Source organism: Nannobrachium achirus, assembly GCF_963921795.1.
Source record: "Nannobrachium achirus genome assembly, chromosome: 8".
Lineage (NCBI taxonomy): Eukaryota > Metazoa > Chordata > Actinopteri > Myctophiformes > Myctophidae > Nannobrachium > Nannobrachium achirus.
Window position 1 is genome coordinate 48,044,295 of NC_137817.1, and position 22,238 is coordinate 48,066,532.

Below are 22,238 nucleotides of genomic sequence, written 5' to 3' on the forward strand. Positions count from 1 at the left end.
AGAGAGAGAGAGAGAGAGAGAGCACAAATGTTAACACATATGGTGCCAACCCCGAGTTTCCCGAGTTTGTATTGGTACTAGTGCTGTGCCAACCCCGAGTTTCCCGAGTTTGGGCCGTTTTTGAAAAAAAAAAAAAAAAAAAAAAAAAAAAATTCAAAAAAAATTTTTTCAAAAATTTTTTTTGGACCTCCAGAAATGTATTAGGCATGATGGCGATCGCGAAATTGCATGTTTAACCCCCATACCAACCCATTCTTTCAAACATGGCAGCCATGTTTGTTTACATCTGAAGAAAACATAATGGCTGATAAATCATGAATGCCTGAACGGATTTCCAAGCAGATTTTTTTGTTTGAAAGCTGTGAACAGCATCTACACACGTGGTGCATCATCTAGGCATGGGCGTGCACTTTTTACACACTTGCACAATTACATGGAAGTCTATGGTAACCATGGCAACGCGAGACATTGAAGAGAAAAAATCATTGCAACATAAGTGTTAATAAATCATGATTATGTGGCTGGCACATACTAAGTAACACTCTATAAACATGAAGTGTTTTCAGTCAAATACTGAAACTAGAAATTGTCTCAGAGAGATGCTGAGATGTTGTGTTGTTACTTTGCCTTGATTGATCGTAACTCCAAATATTGGTGAAATATATTCAGTAGTTGCTCTCTTGATTTAAAGATTGATGATCCAAAATAGTCTGCACATTGACTTCACTGTGAAACAGGTGTCACACCTATAATAGCACATAGACAAACGCAAAGTGCCAATGTATACAAAACCTTCATTTCTTACTCACACAATAACAAACACAGTTATTAGGTCACGGATATACCTACCGGATGTTCTTCTTAATTCCAATAGAAAAATCAACACAAAGTTGATATATTCATTTTAGTTGAGTAACTATATTGAGTTTTGTAATTTTATACATTGGCAGAATCTACTTTTTCCACATTTGTTTATGTGCTACTGCTAAAAGTGCTACTTTGGGGCCTGTTTTGGATGATCAATCTTTAATCAATAGAGCAAGAGTTACATCATGGCAGAGTAACTACACAACACAATTCCCATTCCCATTCCCTCTACCAAAGTTAATTGTGATTTAAGCTTTAGAATAGACGGCACTGTCCAGTGCATTTCTATGTACCACACGTCAAACCATCATGACATCACCACAATAACAAAAAGACTTGGACTGGATAACGCTGGCAGTGTCACATTGGGGCAGCATTATCCATTAACCTTATTGTTGGAACAACAAATAAAACACTCATGATATTATTATTGATTTTTAGAAATATTTATGTTGTAAATATTCGCAGGTTGACAAACTAGACTTGTACTAATGTACTGGACACTTTATGTTAGATTGCGAAGAGATAGACATTAGATACTGTAGATACCGGTAGATACTGTAAATACAATGGGCATAAAAGGGACACAGCTGGACAGACATATACAGAGATCTCTATATGGTTACAATGGGAAGCATGCATTCACAACTTGCATTGTTCCCGACTAGCATCATTTCCGAGTAGACCTTTGTGCCCAGCGGGCATCGGTCTAGTAGTTTGTTTACAAACCTTCTGATTGGCTCTGCACAGAAAATGCCAACTTCTAATGAGGTGCAGCTGTTAAGCTACACCTGCCAACTTGATGCGAGCGTTAACAGCCCTAACACTATGTAGAACATTGTCTGGCACCCAGGTACAACAAGTTCACTGGGTCAGTGCGTGGTTCTGTGATACCCCACACCTCCTGGCGTCCCCTGCAGATTGCTTTACATTGTCTTGTCTGCGTCATTGTATAAAATTAGCAGCTTATACAATAGTTGTGGATGGCTGAGAATCAAGCAGGAGGCCCCCACCAACATGTCATTAGGCTGCTTCTATTAATATGAGGGGGAGTTAAGCCCCTGGGTTTGAGAGGTTTGTCAGGTCTCCTCCACAAGCTTTTCACATGGTCAGAGGGGGATGATGTTTGTACTCTTATCTGATGACATGCACTTTACAGTTACTCTGCACTTTGAGCCTGATGTATACTTAGTTGCGTGCTGGTGTCGCACACTGAAGCCTAATCTACAAGCTCACAATGCAGTGCATGCCGACCCGCTGTGAGCTTGTAGAGCTGCTATTTTCGGCCATTGTATGACAAAGTCATTAGTATAGTCTGTTTTGCGCTACTCGGCGCATGACATTATGTCATTATTCACCCCAGATCTGTGACTTCCAACCTTTTAATCAATCACAATGCATTATGCCACAGACCCACATTTGATGATGAGGATGATTATAAGGAATAATATAATAATAATGATAATAAGTATTATTATTATTAATCTCTGGGACCCCAAACTGCACTGCAAAATCCTCTGTGTTAACTTTGCTGAGTGTACGTTTGTACATTCTCGGAGGTACAGACCCGTTACAGGGTTCATTCGATTCCTAACTATGAATTGTGAAGCCATCGGTCACTTTAATTACCTTCGCCTGGCTTACATTGATCTTCTACCTTTTCATACTTGACATAATGAGTATTCTAAGTGGGTCCAGGTTTATTTCTTATATAATAAATAAAAATGACTACTAGACCCAAACTGTTCCCTAGCAACGCAATTCCTCTGACAAGGTCTATCTATATTTGGCAGCAGAATCTTATGTAATTTCAGCAGTTTTAACAAGCTGCCGTTGGGAACTATTACAACTTAAATGTATGTGTTTAAAGCTTCCATATTTGACAAGCATTACCAGATATACATACATACTTATACAGTACCCTTAGTTGTACAGTACTTAATTGAGTACTTTACTTCATTACACATCAAAGACAATTATTGTACTTTTGACTTACATGAACCACTTATGCCATATTTCAAGTGACAATAGAAAATGCAAAGTGCAAAATAAAATATTGTGCTCAACATTGTCATCACATATAAAAGAAAAGAAAAAATATGTCAAATGATGTACTGCTTTATTTATTTTCAATTGACGTATTTAGAGCTGAATTATTAGGTCCCTCAGCTTGTTTGCCATTTCTGCAAGTGTGGCCACAGTTTCATGTCTCATGCCAACTCCAATGTCACGCTATTCATTTATAATATTGACTATATCAGATTAACTTTTATGGTCTTAAATGAGGCACACCGGAGCCCGCCTGTGATTTCCGTACATCCGCAGATTCATCAACAGATACAGCTGTGATCCGCACAAATCAAGGCTCTGCACCTCCTTTCACGAATCGCATGTCAGATTTGAGATATACACATTACACACCCCTTTATCCACTGATATTGTCGGACATTTACAAACAGCTTAGTGAATGAGGCCCAGAAGGTGCCCCGATGTGACACGCTGTGAAACTGTAGATCTGCTATTTTCACTATTATTGATGTTTCTGGTAATATTTTGTTAATACAGCAAGGCATTGATATTAAAGATAATTTGTAATTGTATTACTTTGAAATATGTTGTTTTGAATACTTAAGTATTTTTAAAATCAAGTACTCCGGTACTTTTTAACTCAAGTACTGAGCAACATTCGCTTGTAGTTGAGTAATATTTGACCAGGAGTATCTATACTTCTATACTGACTCAAGTACTTATGGGCCTCTTAAGTCTGACATCATTTTGTAGGCGGCGGACAAATTCTGGTGCCAAGAGGCCTGTGAATCTTTTTACTATAAGCTAATTTTTCTTCTCTTTCTTGTTGACAGGATAGTGGTAGAATTATACTTCAGTCTTTATTTTTGTCTCGGATCTGTTGAAATAGCGAGGGACACAGCACTGCCCATATTGACAATAAATCTGCTTGGCACCTGACTACAAAATTATGTCACGGCTTAGAGCCCCATAGTCCACCACTGACCATAACTTAAATGTATGTAGTTACAGCTACTACATCACCAGTATTAATTACAGCTTGTGTTGAATAAACCAATCTGTGAGTCGTTTTTGGTCTTCACAATGGGGCAAAATATGTCTTCAGCTGCCAATGTTTACAAACCATGAACACAATCAAAGCGTTGTCCACCTCTAGACCCTACCTACTACAGCTGTACTTGTTTTGGACTAAATGTGTTCTCAAAATGGGGTCATTAGTATTCAGGGCCCAGAGATCATAGTATTATTAACAAGAAACAACAAGAAAGAAGGTCTATGGTTGGCAGTGTCAGGGTGACAGATAACTTCATCTCTTAGCTCAGTGCTTGAGACACAGGGAGACCTGCTGGTTTCCACTCTAGCTGTGTTGCTGTCTGGGGACGTATTTAAACCTGGGACAACAGGTAGGTGGAAGCTAGCAGTTGTATTCCTGCTGGACCAGACTTGATAGGGCTTTTGCTTGACACGACGGATGTATTTTCAACAGAAAATTGGCCCAAAATCCATATGAGAATCTGTGAGATCCATAGCTCTGTCCTGTCTTAAACCACTTAAACCCTATACGGTATACAGGGCACCCCAGGGGTCTGTACTTGGCCCCCTCCTTTTGGAGCGGTGCTAACCGCTCCTACATCTGCCTCGGTCTGTTTGTCCTGTGTCTGTCCGGACTCTCATTGGTCAATTGGTGTCTGTTTTTACGTCTGGCCAGGGTCACATTGGCCAAGCTTCACGTAATGAAATTAACTCATAAATAGCACCGCTCACTTCACACTGGGTGTGATTTTTACCTTACCACTTAAAATAGCCAATCCGCTATCAGCTATTTCTGCCGGTTTTGGCTGAATGTACGCCTGTTATGACATCATGCCCAGGACAGGGACACTAGGGTTAAAGTGATTCAACTGTCGAGGGACTTTTAACTGGAGCCAGCAGCAGTCTGCAGCAGTGTGAGACCGTGTCGGTTGTGTGTGTGTGTGTAGATATTCCTATGAACAAGATGGGATGTCATGTGATGCATGTAACGTGTATCGTTTGGTCTGCAGGCCTGCAAGTGTCATCCGATCGCCGGGTTCGTCTCAGAGCAGTGAGTCACTGTGTCCCTCTTTTAGCCCCCCTCAAGCCCCAGTCCCATCTCCTTATCGGGGGGCCGCGCCGTGACTCTGTTCTCACTGTCCTCAAAACACAGCCGTCACACAGCCCAGTTCAGCCGCGTTCAGCCCAATTCAGACCGATTTAGATTCTTATTATCACCCCCGCCACGACATGGCAGCCGGCTTTGCTCCAGTCCACAGCCGTTCCCCGCTTTTAGAACAGTCTCGGTCTGCATTCAGTCAGGTGCGAGGAAGGAAGCAAGTGAAAAATGGTGCACATTACTGGGAGCATAGCTATTGTTCCGAAGGCTGTTTTGCTTTTTTAAGGTTGCATAGCACGACTGAGACAGGAGAGATCCCTCTCCCCCTCTCTCTCTCTCTCTCTCTCTCTCTCTGTCTCTCTCTCTCTCTCTCTCTCTATCTCTCCCACTATAACATTGTTGATAGTGTTCTTGGTGATGTCATCATCTCTGCCTGGCAGAGGGCAATCACAGAGATTATGTTGTTTTCGCCCATGTCTTTACATTTGACTGACGACTGTCTGGGGCTAATCTTGCAAACTGCTGGAACGACCAGCACTGGATTTCTTGTGCCATTAGGCCGAGGAAGCACACTTTTCACATATTAGTTTATTTTATAATAATGGAAGCTGTCCACTCATGCTGAAACCTTGCCCTATGTCATAGATGACTGACACACTTACTCACTGAGCAACATACCTATCATAACCATACTCCTATCATATGAATGATAACCATACACAGGAGTATGGTTCAGTCGGTATGGGCATGGGCACCGGCCTACTTGGGGACCATGCAAGACGGGAACAATGTACAGGGCTCCCACAGTCATGAAATTCCTGGAAATATTTTGAAATTAGAAAAAATATTTTTCCAGTACTGGAAAAGATTTGGAATTGATCAAGGGTCCTGGAAGAAATAGCTATGCATTGTCTTTGGTTATTGATTTTGTTAATACCTCTGAAATGACAAATTAAACATTGGTCAAATATTAGAGGCAGAAATTGTGAAAATAGACGATCTACATGCTCACAACGCCTCGCAACGCGAGGCGTTGTGAGCATGTAGATCGGCTATTTTCACAATAGAACCGTGTTATACAAAATTCCTCAACTCTTAGTGCTTGTCAGGGTGCCGGGTCCCCAGTTAAAATATGATTATTTCGGGGGTCACGGCCTGAAAAGGTTGAGAACCACTGGCAAACACTACCTGTGTTTGGGCATTGCGCGTAGGAGTAAGCGACTTGTTATTGAGCTGAACTATTGTTATATAGTCCTGGAAATCGGGTTAAATATTCTGAAAAAGTTTTGGAAATTAATTGGTAAAAATGTGTGGGAACCCTGAATGTAAGCCTGGAATGATGCTGAAGTTGGGAATGCATGCCCCACCCAATTATGTAATACCGGTTGTAGATGTTGTCTGAGCTCTCACTGTACCCGTTGTCACTGTACCCAGTGTGGTGCAAAGTTCCCAGTTCAATCCCGGACTCCCCCAGAGTTACTGTCGAAGCGTCCTTGAGCAAGACATTGAGCCCCTAATTGCTCCCGGTGAACAGGTTGGCGCCTTGCTTGGTTTCCTCCGCCGGAGGGACAGTGTAATGACGCTGTGACTGTGTGTGTTTATGTTCTTCATAGTGCAGGCAATAGCCAGGCAATAGCCTCCCCTCTACAGCATCTATACTGCTGTTTATACATATGTTTGTTTACATATTTGTCTAAGCATAGGGCAGGGACTATAGTTCACTATGTCAAAATAGGCTTTAGATATTGTATTGGTGAGATATCAGACTTTGTAGTAGGTAGGGTGTTACTATTACTTTATTTATTAATTGTGTGGGCAGTTGTACTGCAGTTGTATATTGTATTTTCAGTTTTTGTCAATTTCTTATTGTGGTGTTTTTACTGTATTATGTGGGACGGATGGAAATGACCTTCTAGCTAAATCTTTACATGAGATCATGTTCAATTGATTGAATTATTGTGCCCTGTCCCGTAAATAAACACATTGATTGATTGAAGAATGTATTAGAAGTTTGCTTAGAAAAATGTACAGTTTCATCGTACAATTCACTGGTTCAAGGTCAACTAAAAGGATAAGCATAAGTAAGTGCTAGACTTACAGTAAAGACACAGTCGTAAAAAAACAGTCGTAAAGACACAATGCTAAAAAATAAATGGTATATACAAATAGAAAGGTCAGGGGGAGGTAAGGTTAGGATAAGTTTACTGTTACAAGTTACTAGTAACAGCCACCTGTAAGTGGCTTTCAGAGCGGTTTTAAAGGAAGGTAGGAATAAACTAATAAAGTAAAATATACTGTAACAACACTGTGATTGCAATTCTTTTGTCCTGCATAGTGCAGGCTATTGTATAGGAGGTTGTATACCGGCGTCGTATACTATTGTCCGTTATTGATGTTGTCTTTGTGATGCACGTATGTGCTGCATAGTATTGCGTGGGTTCTGGTTATTTGGAGTTGCACATGGTGTTATTGTGCAGGGTGTTTCTAGTGGTCCAGAGTGGAGGCAGAGAGAGAGAGAGAGAGAGAGAGAGAGAGAGAGAGAGAGAGAGAGAGAGAGAGAGAGAGAGAGAGAGAGAGAGAGAGAGAGAGAGAGAGAGAGAGAGAGAGAGAGAGAGAGAGAGAGAGAGAGAGGACAGGGCACGGTGCTCCACTTTCCCAGAGAACGAGGGGACACGCAGGACACAAGCAGAGACGTTTCTAGGTCTGAGGAGAGATAAATAATGGCCCTGACTCAAGGAAGAGAGGTGGGACACGCTTGAGCCAGAGGATAAGGCAGCAGAGGCCTCTGGGTAGAGAGAGAAAGAGATAGAGAGGGGGGGATGAGAGAGAGAGGGAGTTATGAGTGTTATGAGGTCAGCGACCCGGCATCGCTTTCCATCCTGCTATGTGTGTGTGCTGTAATGTGCACACAAAGTTCTGCACTGCACTCCCATTCACAACCTGTGTAGGTAATGATCATGTACATGAGACGGCGTGTGTGTGTGTGTGTGTGTGTGTGTGTGTGTGTGTGTGTGTGTGTGTGTGTGTGTGTGTGTGTGTGTGTGTGTGTGTGTGTGTGTGTCTGTGTGCGCGTGCGTGTGTACGTGCGTGCGTGCGTGTTGGGGGGGCGGGTCGGGGGGTTAGACTTGACGTTCTCGGTTTAGTAGTAATGCATGGAACCCATCAGACAGTATAGTAAACAAGTAAAATAATGGATGAAATAAAACATGGACTCTTTAAAACATACAGTATACGTCATGATATAAGTCAAGATTTCAAGATGCGTTGCAAATAAACTACATATTTTACGAGTACAGAAAAAAGCTGAGATTGTTTTATTTTGGTTACTCGACATTGTAGCAACAATAACCATGATAAAAGGAAGGAATTAAGAATAACAGCAAACAGTGAGGTTAAGAACACATTATACATTTGATGATCATAGCATAGGACACAGTGAGCTGCCATGTGACACACTAGCCTGGCTTTTAGCCAGACGTGGATATATCTCCCTTGTGTTAACAATGGCAGATAGAGTTTAGCTGCGCTAGGCTAGCTGACGCGATGCCATGTTAGCTTTTTGACAGGCGACACAGTCGTGCGAAAGAGTACAAAATGAAGCTCAACAGTGTTCGCTATAAACCGAAGAGGAAACAAAGCAGATATAGGTTTTGGCGTGATGGAAGTAGTCGTACTGTAACATAAACAGAGCTGGAGGGGGGGAGAAGGGAAGTCAGTGAGGTTTAAGTGATAATAGCTGAGTACAGGCAGCAGCTGGGAATGCAGGGTGTCAGGTGTGAGTTCAACTGGGGGGTGGGGGAGGGGGGGGGGGGGGGGTGTTTATCGCAACACTTACATCAGTCTCTGATGGGCCACAAATTACCCTCTGTTAGCATTCTGTTGCTCTGACCTGTCTGTCTGGGGCCTTTGTTGGTGTGCCTGACCCTCTATTGTTTGTGAGGAAGTGTTAACTTCTTGTGTTATAAAAAACACCTACACCGTAAAATCCTGAATGTTAATTTAAAGCTGCACCATGTAACATATATGTATATAATATTTGAGCCCGGTTTTCTCTGCAAGTTCTCAGGGGGATGAATTTACCGTAGCATTTGCCCTCGATGACCATACATGTCATTTAGATAGCATATATAGACCGATGTCAGGCCATTTTTGACTTGGCATCCTATCCTACATTGAAGGTATAGTGTGTATATACCTTTGATGAACAGATTATTGATTTTTGAAATGTATTTAATTGGTTCTTGGTCTATGTTTTTGGATTACTATTTCTATGCATTTGATGCATTTATGTTGATGTATTGATGTATTCCCATGTGCTGTCCTTACTTATTGTAAATTGAATTGAATCTTCACCATTAGTTCAAAATTCGTGACGTATTCTGTCTCTAGGTGAGACATGACCTTTGACACGATAGAAGAGCAGGGAGACAAAGATATTCTGTGTTAACATAAGGGCCCTCCAGACGATACACGGTCACAATTCATTTCAATGAGAGGCGGGCGGGCTACTTCGGCCGCGCAGAGAAGTTTAGTGGCGGTGAGGCGAGCAGGCGCAGTCCCATGAAATCCCCGCAAGCGTGCTCATTTGTGTATGCGCACGCGGGCGGCAAGAGCTAGATTGTGTTCATCTTTGTGAAATACCGTGCTGCGTTTACTCATTGAGCGAGTGTGTTACTTTGTGTCTCACTGCGGTGCGGCCGCCGCTGATCCTAGCGGGAGCCCCCGCGGCAACCGCTGCCTGTTTGTAGGGCCCTATACTCAACCATACCAAAATTAAAATGTATTAAAACATTGGAAAGAAAAGTTACATAGTGCTGCTTTAACTCTTAGCTATAAATGGATAAAGTATTGTTAAACTAGTATAAAGCCCAAACCACACCAGTGATTTGCCATGCATCCAAACAGTTGCATGCAACTAGCTGCAACTACTCGCAACCATTATCCCCAATGGCAGTTGCAAGGAGTTGCATTGGTGTGGAGTGTCAAAAGTGTTTTGTTGCAAGGAGTTCCAAAGTACTCCAAAGTCACATTGGTATGGTTTGGGCTTAACACCGAGGATTTTACCAGACTAGACAAAGCCATATATTAAAATCACACCCGTGTGAAGTGGAGCTGTGTGTGTGTGTGTGTGTGTGTGTGTGTGTGTGTGTGTGTGTGTGTGTGTGTGTGTGTGTGTGTGTGTGTGTGTGTGTGTGTGTGTGTGTGTGTGTGTGTGTGTGTGTGTGTGTGTGTGTGTGTGTGTGTGTAGATCATGTGTACCGATTTTTGTGACATTTGAAGAAAATATGTAGGAAAAGGAGCAAAAAGTGTGTTTTGGAGAAAAGTCAAGATGGCGGAAAATCTATCCTGGCGCAAATGGGCGTGGCCTATATGGGGAGATGCGTCTTGATCCAAGGAATCCAGGGAAAAAAGAATTTTAATTTTCCGATCTACGGTTCAAGAGTTACGGGGCAAAACGTAAAGTGGGCCGTTATAGCGCCACCATGAGGCCGAGTGATGTAATTATTTTTCGATTCATTCTTAAAATCATTATGAATCTCCTCTCCGAGGTTTGAAACTGTAGCTCCTATGGTTTACGAGAGAAAAATACTTGAAAGTGATTTCTTGCATTGTCCCATTATAAGTCAATGGGGACAATTAAGCGTCGTTTTTTGCCGATTACGTCGGCATGGTAAGGCGGATCGGAACGAAAGGTAATAGAACACCATTCCCGGCCGAGCCGCACATTTTGATGTATATATTGCGCGAGTGGCGTAAATGGTGCGGCACTAGTTACGCGCCGAAGTCAGGCTACATATACACACACACACACACACACACACACACAGACCCACACAGCCACGTATAGGGAGCCTGTGTTTCACACAGCTCCAAAAATGTAATCACATGAACTTTCATCCATGTTGAAATTAATTGAATTGTTAGATAGTAGACTTTAGCCTTTTCATGAATTAACAAGAATCAGAGAACATCAGTTACTGCAAAATGTGCAATTAAGAACCTTTCCTACTGTGACCGACAAACATTCTCTATTATTCTAAACTGCGCCATATGAGTGCTAATACATCAATCTTTTAGACTTGACCTTTATCTGTGTGACCAGTACTGATTCAACCAGATAAAGGTCCAGCTTCCCTGTGGCGATGTTCTGTTAGCATTAGATTGTTACCACACAGCTGAGAATGAAAATATAGCCTGTCAATACCTTTTTGATTATTTCAGGACTTATTTCAGCACTTAGTTATCATTGAGCAGTAGAAGTTGCACAGATGCGTGACTCGGAGTGTGAGAGAGATTGTGTGTGTGTGTGTGTGTGTGTGTGTGTGTGTGTGTGTGTGTGTGTGTGTGTGTGTGTGTGTGTGTGTGTGTGTGTGTGTGTGTGTGTGTGTGTGTGTGTGTGTGTGTATCTGTGGAGGATGACCATGTACAGGATGGCCAGGTGGCTCAATCGTGCGTGTGTTTGTGTGTGTGCGTGTTTGTGCATACGTACCAACAGTGTCCTCAACCACCTTGCTCCCCTTACTTCTCTGGCCTCCTCCACCATCGTGTCCCCGCTCCGCTCTCTCAGCTCCAGGGAAGCCAGCCTCCTGGATAGAAATCCCCAGGATCAAGCGCTGAACCTGGGGTGACAGACAGGGCTTTCTCAGCCGCATGCCTTCGATGTGTGGAACTCTCTCCCCAACTCACATCAAAGCAGCCCCCAACCCTCTCTTGTTTTAAAGCCGCTCTCAAAACCACCTCTTCAAACTTCACTTCCCAACCTAATCTCGTCTTCTTAGTTTTTTTCTCCGTATTGTTGAGCTGTGCTAACCGCTCTCACATCTGGCTTTGTTGTTTCGTACGTATGTCCCGCCCCATCCCACATTGGCCAAGCTTCGCGGGACGCTTAAAGGGGAAGACCACCCATTTTCAATATTGAACTATGTCATTAATATACCTTAAAGGAGTTGTGTGGAAATAAATAAAAAAAGTTCCCCCTCTTCTGTGTTGCCTAGAACTGGAGGATTGATTTTGGGGTTTGTATTGTAAAGTACAACTTGATGACATCACACATTGTACTTTACAATACAAACCCCAAAATCAATCCTCCAGTTCTAGGCAACACAGAAGGGGGGGAACTTTTTTTTATTTCCACACAACTCCTCTAAGGTATATTAATGACATATTTAAATATTGAAAATGGGTGGTCTTCCCCTTTAATGACATTTTTTGTCACTGCTGTTTAGTTTCTTTCCTGTTTTTTGGGGGGTTATTTTCTTTCTTGTGCTTTTAATAAGGTCTTTATGTACCATGTGAAGTGTCCATAAGTCTGATGTGTTGGTGTTGTTGTGATCTGTTTCCAGGATGACCAGGTAGTTCTACAGTGCACTGCCTCCGTGCTGAAGGAACAGATCAAACTATGTCTTTCCTGCGAGGGCTTTGGAAACCGCCTGTGTTTTCTGGAAACCACCTCCAATGCTCAGGTAAGAGATGACAGTACTGTATAATATGGTTGCTGTCGGGTGGAAGCCTTGTATGTTTTTCATTATTCATTTTACATTTTAAAATATTGAAAGTAGCTGATCTACAAGCTCACAATGCCTCGCTTTGCCAGGCGTTGTGTGCTTGTAGATCTGCTATTTTTGTGTTCAAATACACATTTTGTGTTCAAATACAAAGAGGCAGCTTTTTCCTTCTATGCAACTAAATTATGGAACATGACAGAATTGTTTTTCGGTTTTTTTCCTGTTGCTTGCTTTATTAACATTTTATGTCTGAGTTATCGATTGTGAAGTATTTGAATTATGTCCTTCCTGTGAAGCACTTTCATCTGCAACCCTGTATGAAAGGTGCTATGCAAATAAAGTGTATTATTATTATTATGATACTGAATCTCTAACATTGTGTGTGTGTTGTCAGAATGTGCCTCCAGACCTGGCCATTTGTGCGTTCATCCTGGAGCAGTCTCTGTCGGTCCGAGCACTGCAGGAGATGCTGGCCAACACCATGGACATGACAGAGGTAGGGGTCCAATCAAATCAATGTGTTGAAAAATGTGTCGTTTACTAACCGGTTGTTAACTAATTGTGTCTTAATAGTCATTGCTAATTGGTCCGACTCCGAATTATAGTAGCTCTGTTTAGTTTGTCTTATTTTGAAGTTGATGAACAAAAAACTACAAAATTCAACACTTTTGAAACATAATAAAGTATAGTCTATCGCATTGTTGTCAGTATGGTTGTAATAGTGATGGTGCTGGATGGTGTTTTATTTACATTAATGCGTGGAACCTGGCTGACTTTGGTTCCCACACATTTGCTCCTTAAACAGAGATTGCCTATGAATGTGAGAGAACAAAATGTCACGTAGGGCTCGAGGCGATGCAATTAAAGTTAACGTTAACATCAATAGCGATTCATGATTATAGCTCAGCAGATTAACACCATATGGCGTTGCTTTGGTTTCATGATGAATTCATGATGGTGATTATGTCAGAGGTTATTATAGACATATAATAGTGGGGTTCTGGAGACCCCCCTACTACTTGCTAAATAGCTAAATGATTGATACAGTAGTTAGGAAGAAAAATGGGCCCTTGCATGTCAACTAATTCTGAGAGTGCAGAAGTGTCATTCGTACTCTGTTAAGGCCAGTCCACGCCAATGCAACTCCTTGCAACTGATCGCAACCCCTTGCAACATGCAGCTACTTGCATGTTGCAAGGGGTTGCGAACAGGTGCATTGGTGCGGTCTGGCCATCAGAGGTGAACACATTTTTGTGACCCCAATCACAGTGTTGATTGGGGTCCCAGCGATTTGCTGATTGGCACAACAGGATATATATACTGTGTATTATGCATAGTATACTAGTTTTTACTAGTTCTTTCCTATAGGAAAGATGACCGATAGTTGTTGTGCCGGTGAGGTAAGAAACTCTAGGAGGGCTTACATTATACATAATTTGAATTTATTCATATTAACATTATTATTCATATTGTATCATTTAGATACAAATCGTCTAAATGGGCGTCCGTGGCCTAATGGATATCAAACTGGAGGTACTTAAATTAAAATAGCTATAGATTAGTGGTCGTATTTGTAGGAAGAGTCTCATATCCGTTCCTGTCAGCAGTGATTATGTTCTGTACAGTACAGTAGAGTACAGTAGAGTACAGTACACCAGTGTTTTGGAGAGTTGTGTAGATGCAGGCTTTCTTTCCAACACAAACACTACAGCGGCTCATTGCACAGCTGAACCACATCTCAGCCACTGTCCTGTTATTGGCTCAGAAGGAAAACCTGCATGCAGGTACAGACGAGACAAGAAATAGAGCATGTCAAGTTGATGTTAATGTTGATTTAACAGAAAAAACGTAGCCGATTTCCAACCCTTTGTTCTGATGTGAGGGGATCAATAATATCGCATGGCAACAAAAACAGAATACCCTTCTATACACTCAATGACCTGAAATGACAAAGAAATATACAGAAAACTTGCTCTCAACTTGCTCCCGCGGGGAAAATTTGGTTTCAGCTCAACCCAGCTGATCACTGGCCACTAGGGATGGGACGATGTGAAAATTTCATATCACGATTATTGTGACCAAAGAAATCGCGATTTACGATATTATCGCGATAATCAAAATATCCCCAACATCCATTATCTTGGGGCGGAACATTTGCCAAACAATAGCAGATCTACAAGCCACGCGTTGTGAGCTTGTAGATCGGTTATTTTTTTGCAAAGACATTTGATAGAGAGTGAAAAAAAGATGTATATTATAAGTACGTTTTACCAATAGAGGGTTTAAATGGTACCGGATATGCAGCTCGGCAAATAAAAGATGAATTGATCCCAGTGCATGACGAAGGACGATTTCACGATAAATTAAATCTCCACGATAAACGATAACATCGCTTATCGTCCCATCCCTAGTGCCTTGCTCAAAGACAATTCGACCAGTCACATTCGACACAGGCCTGGAATCGTACCTGCGACAACTGGGGGCTGCGGTTCCCCAGGCAGGCTCTCTCTAACCATTCAGCTATGGAATGCCCCCAGGGACGTGCTGGCCATTGGGAAAAGCGGGACAACTCCCGAACGGCCGGTTCATTCCCATTTGGAAAAAAATAAAAATAAAATGTCGGCCTTCGTTCCATTTTGGGGGCTGGGCAGCCAACAAAGTAAATCGTCACTGTCGGGCAGAAACCTCGTATCTCCAAGTTTCAAATTTGTAAATGTTTTTGCAAAGCAAACCCTGCTTCATCATACAAGGCCGTCGCACAAACGTTGTGAAAATAGCAGATCTACAACGCCTCACGGTGCGAGGCGTTGTGTGCTTGTAGATCGGCTGTTTTCACTAGTTTAAATCATTTTTAAAATGATAAATACAAAACAAACGGTTTTGGTTTCCTCCCGACAACGACGAAATATAACTCATGTAATTGGCCCACTGGCTTGTCACTTTGTCACAAATCTTTGAGTAGCAGCAGCGCGCTATAGAGAGAGAGATCTCTCTATAGCGCGCAATGAGGGCCTCTCCAACTCTTTTTCCCGGGCTGATTCAGGGGCCTGAATGCCCCCTTCATATCTTTTGCCACACTATATCATCGATTTCCTCACATCAAAACAATGGGATTGAGGTTGAAAATCGGTGAAGGTTTCCTATAACTTTGCTATAGATGGGCAAGTTATTCGTGGCTTTTCCATACCTGCTGTTTTGTCAATATTCCTTTCTCCCCCCCCCCCCCCCTTCCGCTATCTTGCCGAACAGGTTGATTTGGACCAATGGGTATGTCTCCACGTAACGTGTCTCATTATCCTGTAGCGTGTCCTACCAGTAGGCCAGCCCACCAACCCATTCTGTACAAACATCCATCGCTCCTGTTCTGTCTGCTTCAATGAAATATCCTCTTATCATTCACAAGTCCTTTAAAAACATGTATTACACCAATAATGTTAATGAAATTCATTTAAACAGTTTATATTTATGGCACCTTTCATACAAATAATATATAAAAGTGCTTTAATAAGTAACACTTAGATACAAATTTAGACACAAGAGAAACGAAAGAGAAACGAAACAATATCAGGAAGAGAGATTGGCAAGCAAGAGGTCACATGGGTGGCACACCCAGGGGTAAAGTTCCTGCCATCCACCGCAGAATGAACAAAGTGCAGACAGCCGCTTGCTTCACAGCAACCCCAACAACAGTACTATGACATCAGCACTCCTGTCACTCATCATCTTTTACCACGTCACCACTGGGATCCCCGCAAGCCTTCAAGCAGACAACTCCATTAGAGTCACTGAGCTGAACTTGTTAGTTCTGTACCTGAGGAATTACCGTTAATTATCTGTGGAGGCAGTTAAATTGATATATATATATATATATATATATATATTTATAATTGTTTTATTTTTTAATTTCTTTTAGTCCACACTGCAGATTATTTTGCAGTGAGTGATAGAACATTGCAAAAAGCAAATTTAGATATTCATGTAATTTCACAACCCATTGTTCATATCGTTTTGTGCAACCCTATATATCCCTGTCATAATTTAGCATGTTTTTTTCTCATCCTTTAATTTACGTTCTTCTCTCATTTTCATTTCCAGTACGCGTTCCTCCACGCCTTGTCTTTTTGCCTCAAAACTGTACCACAGCACAAACCTAAAAACAGCAATCATTTTCTCTATTAGGCCTACACTAACCCTACAAAACCATATGGTGAAGGTCCGTAAAAGCTGCGATAGACTTTTAATGGCTAGAGCTGAGCGCTCTCCTCAATCAGAACAGCGGACAGGTCCGTTTAGCGTTGGTTTAGCTAGGGGGTGGGTGGGGGTGTTAGTAGCACTTTATGGGCCGTGTTATCGGGCCTCGTTCAGAAGCGCCTGGCTTTAATCATGGAGCCTTCTGCTCCGTGGCGCTGCTATAGGAGCGAAAGCTTGGCCTTTTCCACTGACTGTGGCTGTGGATGAGAATAGCATGGCATGCAGCCAGTGGAGAGTCCCTACTGCCTGCGTCAACTAGGGGAAACCCAACACCCCCCAACCACACGCACGCACGCACGCACACACGCACGCACGCACGCACACACGCACACACGCACGCACGCACGCACGCACGCACGCACGCACGCACGCACGCACGCACGCACACACACACACACACACACACACACACACACACACACACACACACACACACACACACACACACACACACACACACACACACACACACACACACACACACACACACACACACACCTGTCCCAGCTGAGCCTATTGCTAATGTGGATGAGGGTTAATGGATGAGGAGTGCTTACATACCACTTACATTCCGTACCTGCCCACGCACCATTTGGTTGATCCCAGTAGATTAGGTGCACTTAACCCTGTTTAGCCCACAGCTTGTTTTATCATTATCATAATGTTAACCTTATGTTTTATCATTAATTAACCTTTATAGCCTATAGGTTTTTATCTTTAGTTAACTTAGCCTACATAGCCTACAAGCCTATATCATTACTTAACCCTATCCTATAGCAGTGTTTCTCAAAGTGGATTCCAGGGACTCTGTGGGTTCCTTCATGGGGGTCTAAAGTGACCCATACAAGTCTGTAACTCTGACAGTGTACAAATGGAACCAAATGAACCCGTTCGGGTCCATTTGGTTCCATTTGTACACTGTCAGAGTTAAGGGGAAGACCTTGAAATTTGAACGTTTGAGAAACACTGGCCTATAGGTTTTTATCAGCTCTCTGTCTAGCCTACAGGTTCTATGATTATTAGCATACTGCTGGTCGAGATGGACATGAGGGACTCAAAGAGTGACATCACCATATTGTTTGACTAAACCATATTGTTTGACTAAACATCAACATATGTCCATATTGTCACGTTTTCTCAAAACGTAATTAATCGATTGTTAATTTACCAATCTACCTCTATCTTGTGTCTTTATTTGTGGAAATCATATAACATGCAAACTACTGAGAAGCAGATTACCATAAATAAATGTTATTATCAAATATATTTGAAAAAAAAAAAAAAAAACATTATAAACCAAACAAAATTAAAGAGATATATTGTTCTTATATGAGGTAGATGAAACTGACTGTAACAGAGAGATAGAGAGGATATGATTTCATTACTTCGATGCTTTCCTTTGGATTTGTGATAGATCTTTTCATTATCTTGATACGGAATCTTTGATATGCCTCAAAATAATAATATATCTATCATATTGGAGAGGTTGATGTATTTATTACCCTGTACTACTTGATGTCAGGGCTATAGTTGATTTGTTCCATACATTGACCTGTATCTACAACAGTACTTTTGTTTTTCCTCATTTTTAAAACTTCTCTGGATGTTGAGAAAAGGTAGGGGGGATTTCTGTGTTGCATCTGTGTCCTCTGTGGTGGATTGTGATCTATATGGTGAAAGGATGAAAACGTTGCCTCCACCGGCGGTCAGCCGTACGCAGGAGCATTATGTTTTTACGTTGCATGTACATCTGTCCATCCGTCCGTCCGTCCAGCCGTCCGTCTGTCCGTCTGTCCGTCCGTCTGTCCCAACTTTGAAAGCAATACATGTAGTATATCTCAGGAATGACTTGATGGAATTTCATGACATTCTGTACAATTGTCCACTTGGTTTGATTGATTGATTGAAGACTTTATTAGAAGTTTGCATAGGAAAAGGTACAGTTTCAGTATACAGTTCACTGGTACAAGGTCAACTAAAAGGATACCTCAAAAAAGCTTTTGGGCTTTTTTCAATTGGGGTCCAGAATGACTCAAGGATGAACAGTTTAACAATGGGTGATCAAATGTCAAAGTTACAAAACAAGTTTGTTAAATTCCTTCAAAGTCTTTTTTCTCTAAAATACTACTGTATATGAGTCTGGACAGGCGTGGATGTAAACAGTAAATGGTCGGTGGAGGCATACAACCGCGGTGCGGCATATCTAGTTCTTTAGTTCTTTAGTTTTATGTGGTGTCTAATCTATCCCCTTGTTAGCACTGTGCCATACTGTAATGTGATACTCTTTTGTGGTTTTGTACACACAGTTTTCATGTCGCGTTATCGTTTTTAATTTCTGTATTTTTCAGTCTCGCTTTCCAGGTACAGCATGTGTTAATTCCCCATCCAACTCAAAGGTGGACAAGGGATGCACCAGTATTGATATATTAGACATTGGAATATCTAGTTGTACATTGGCATAGAAATAATCATTCAACAGGTGAAACTAAAAACGGTGGTCTGATAATGATGTCTTGCTACACGATCACTGTATTTGCCAATAGCTTTTATAATGGTGCTTCCCTGAGGTGGATGTGTATCTTTGTCTTGGTCCTTCTGAACTATACTGTACTGTGTGTCCCTGTCTTGTCCTGTGAAGCGGGCCCAGGTGGTGTCTGGGAGTCTGTTAAGGTAGAAAGAGACAAAATCTGCACACATTGTGCTCAATGTCGGGACAATTCTTTATTGTTCTGTGTGGGTATTTGAATTATTAAAGAGGTGGTGCCATAGTTTTGTACTTCACCACCCACCCAATCTGGCTAGCCATCGTCAAAGAAAAGTTCGGTCGCTCTTTTCACTTTTGCAGCACTGCAGAAGTCTGTAATCGAGAGACTACCACCCACACCTGTGTGTTATTGTTTCAGTGTTCTGAGAGCATTAAGTGTTCAGACTTAAACTCCTTCAACTTTGTCATTATTTGTCTTGTCCAGCACCTAATGTGGATGTAAATATAACTGAACGCTAACTCTGTGTCCTGTTCCTCTGCAGTCATCCCAAGGTGGAGGCCATCGTACCTTGCTGTATGGCCATGCCATCCTCTTGAGACACTACCACTCTAAGATGGTGAGTCGCTCTTTCACAACGTCCTATCTTTGTTGAGGGAAACCGTGGTTCAAAGGTAGACGGTAGAGACACTGAGAAGGGGAAGCTGAGAGCGAGTGTGTTGTCTGCAGAAAGAAACCGATTTTCAATATCAATCTAGGCACGCAAGGGATGCGGCAAGCAACACAAGAAAGAAAAAAAAAGAAAAAGAAAAGAAGAAAAAATATATAATGAAGGAAAATAAATGAATGTATGATTTGTTGTAACCCATTTATCCTGACATTTACAATATTGTGAAATTGTAAAATTCTGAAATGTATTTCTTATAACGTATAACCTTTGTAAGTGAACAATTGTCTGTTGCCTGTTGTATCTGTAGTATGTTGTTGTGCATGATATGTATTTGGATGTGACAGGCCCCAGGAAGAATAGCCAGCCATGCTCATAGGTGCTAATGGTAAAGTAAAGTAAACTAAACACCGGTGTACTATGGAATAGAAAATTATGCTTAATCACTATAAACCTGGCGTTCTTATATTGGGAATATCAATATTTTCACAACATTTTCACAAATTCCCGATCTACTGTACAAGGGCAAAACGCGAACTGGGAGGGAGATAGACAGATAAAAATGTCAGCAACTCAAAAAAGGTCTAAAACTCCATCCTAGACCTGCTTGGGTACACAACATACAGACTGTAACTACACCTCAACCAGTATTCAGTCAGTGATTTATGGTGCTTTGATAATGATGATAATCATATGAATGTTTGTCTCCAGTACCTGAGCTGCCTGACTACATCTCGCTCGCTCACAGACAAGCTGGCCTTCGACGTGGGCTTACAGGAAGACTCTATAGGTGAGAACCAACTTCACGTGGTGTCAATGCTTTGAAATAAAGTGTTTGTATATTCTCCACTTTATTATATTCACTAATACTGTGTTGGTTTTATCACTAATTTCATTTTATTTTGTAAAATTGTACTACTTTTCAACTGTAGTGTATTGTTGTATTTTAAGTCTAAAGTTTTCATTGAAAGAGTAGGGAAACCGCTTCCAGTTCCAACCATTGCTTATGCACTACATACATTATATTGTATTAACGTAGCATGTGTCAAACAGTAGTAGTAGATCGCAGAGGCTTATTGTCGGTATCAGCCGAGAACGCGGGAGTCTCTATCCCCGTTACAATGCGCTAGACACCTGGGAGATGGATTGCTGAGGTGGAGCGCCCACGCCTACCACCACCATCAGGATCAAAAACCCATGACATTGTGGTTCCAAAGGCGAGAAGAAGCTCTACCCCTGACTGCGCTCCAAAACATGACATGTAAATAAAGTTTCCTTCACTGATGGACCATGCTGGATGTCTGTCTCCCTGCAGGTGAGGCGTGCTGGTGGACCATCCACCCAGCCTCCAAGCAGAGGTCCGAGGGTGAGAAGGTCAGGGTGGGAGATGACCTCATCCTGGTCAGCGTGTCCTCCGAGAGATACCTGGTAAGGCCTGCTACCCGGCGTCAAGATGATGGGATTTCTGAGCGATTTACAATACTCTCTCTCTCTCTCTCTCTCTCTCTCTCTCTCTCTCTCTCTCTCTCTCTCTCTCTCCTTGTGTCTTTCTGATATCGTCGGGTGGAAACCTCATATGTCCAACACCTTTCAGGATTCAAATTCAAAAACAGCAAAAGTAGCAGATCCGCAAGCTCAAAATGCGGCGTTTCACGGCGTGTTTCGAGTCGCATTTCCAGCTTGTGGATCTGCTACGTTTGATGCTTTTGTGTGACCCGGTAGTATGGTCAAGTAAAGACGTTAATTTGAGAAATTTTACGAAAAGTTAAAATATGGAGTTAAGAGGTTTCTGCCTGACAGCAACGATATGCTTTGTGTTAAAAGCAGAAACACTTTAAGAACCGCTCTACCTACTGTACTGTATGTTGTTGTGCTATTATGCAATTGTTCTCTCTCTCTCTCTCTCTCTCTCTCTCTCTCTCTCTCTCTCTCTCTCTCTAGCATCTGTCCTATGCCAGTGGAGACCTGATGGTAGACGCGTCCTTCATGCAGACTCTCTGGAACATGAACCCAGTGTGCTCTGGGTGCGAGCTGGCTGAGGGTATACACACACAGCACACGCACGCACACACACACACACACACACACACACACACACACACACACACACACAAGCACGAGCACACGTCACGCATGCATACAGTGAGTGAGCTTGCAGAGTGTATACCAGGGTTCCCCAATAGGCGGCCCGCGGGCCATTTGCGGCCCGCGGGGGGCTACTGTCTGGCCCCCACCAACCCCAGTAATAATGGTGGCATAAGAGTAGCAACAACACTAGTATATCGTCGTTGTTGGGTGGAAACCAT

The 22,238-nt window shown here is 42.2% G+C and overlaps 1 protein-coding gene across 1 annotated transcript in view; it reads left to right on the forward strand.

The window, feature by feature from the left end:
- The window catches only part of ryr1b (ryanodine receptor 1b (skeletal)), a gene marked incomplete at both ends in the record, with an annotated part of 160,502 nt that overhangs the window by 14,553 nt on the left and 123,711 nt on the right, over positions 1–22,238 (forward strand). Inside the window, 7 exons of the mRNA XM_080730859.1 lie at positions 12,370–12,489; positions 12,926–13,027; positions 15,781–15,798; positions 19,810–19,884; positions 20,644–20,722; positions 21,248–21,360; positions 21,874–21,973. Of these exons, the coding sequence (XP_080586985.1) occupies positions 12,370–12,489; positions 12,926–13,027; positions 15,781–15,798; positions 19,810–19,884; positions 20,644–20,722; positions 21,248–21,360; positions 21,874–21,973 (607 nt within the window). The remainder of the gene's footprint in view (positions 1–12,369; positions 12,490–12,925; positions 13,028–15,780; positions 15,799–19,809; positions 19,885–20,643; positions 20,723–21,247; positions 21,361–21,873; positions 21,974–22,238) is intronic.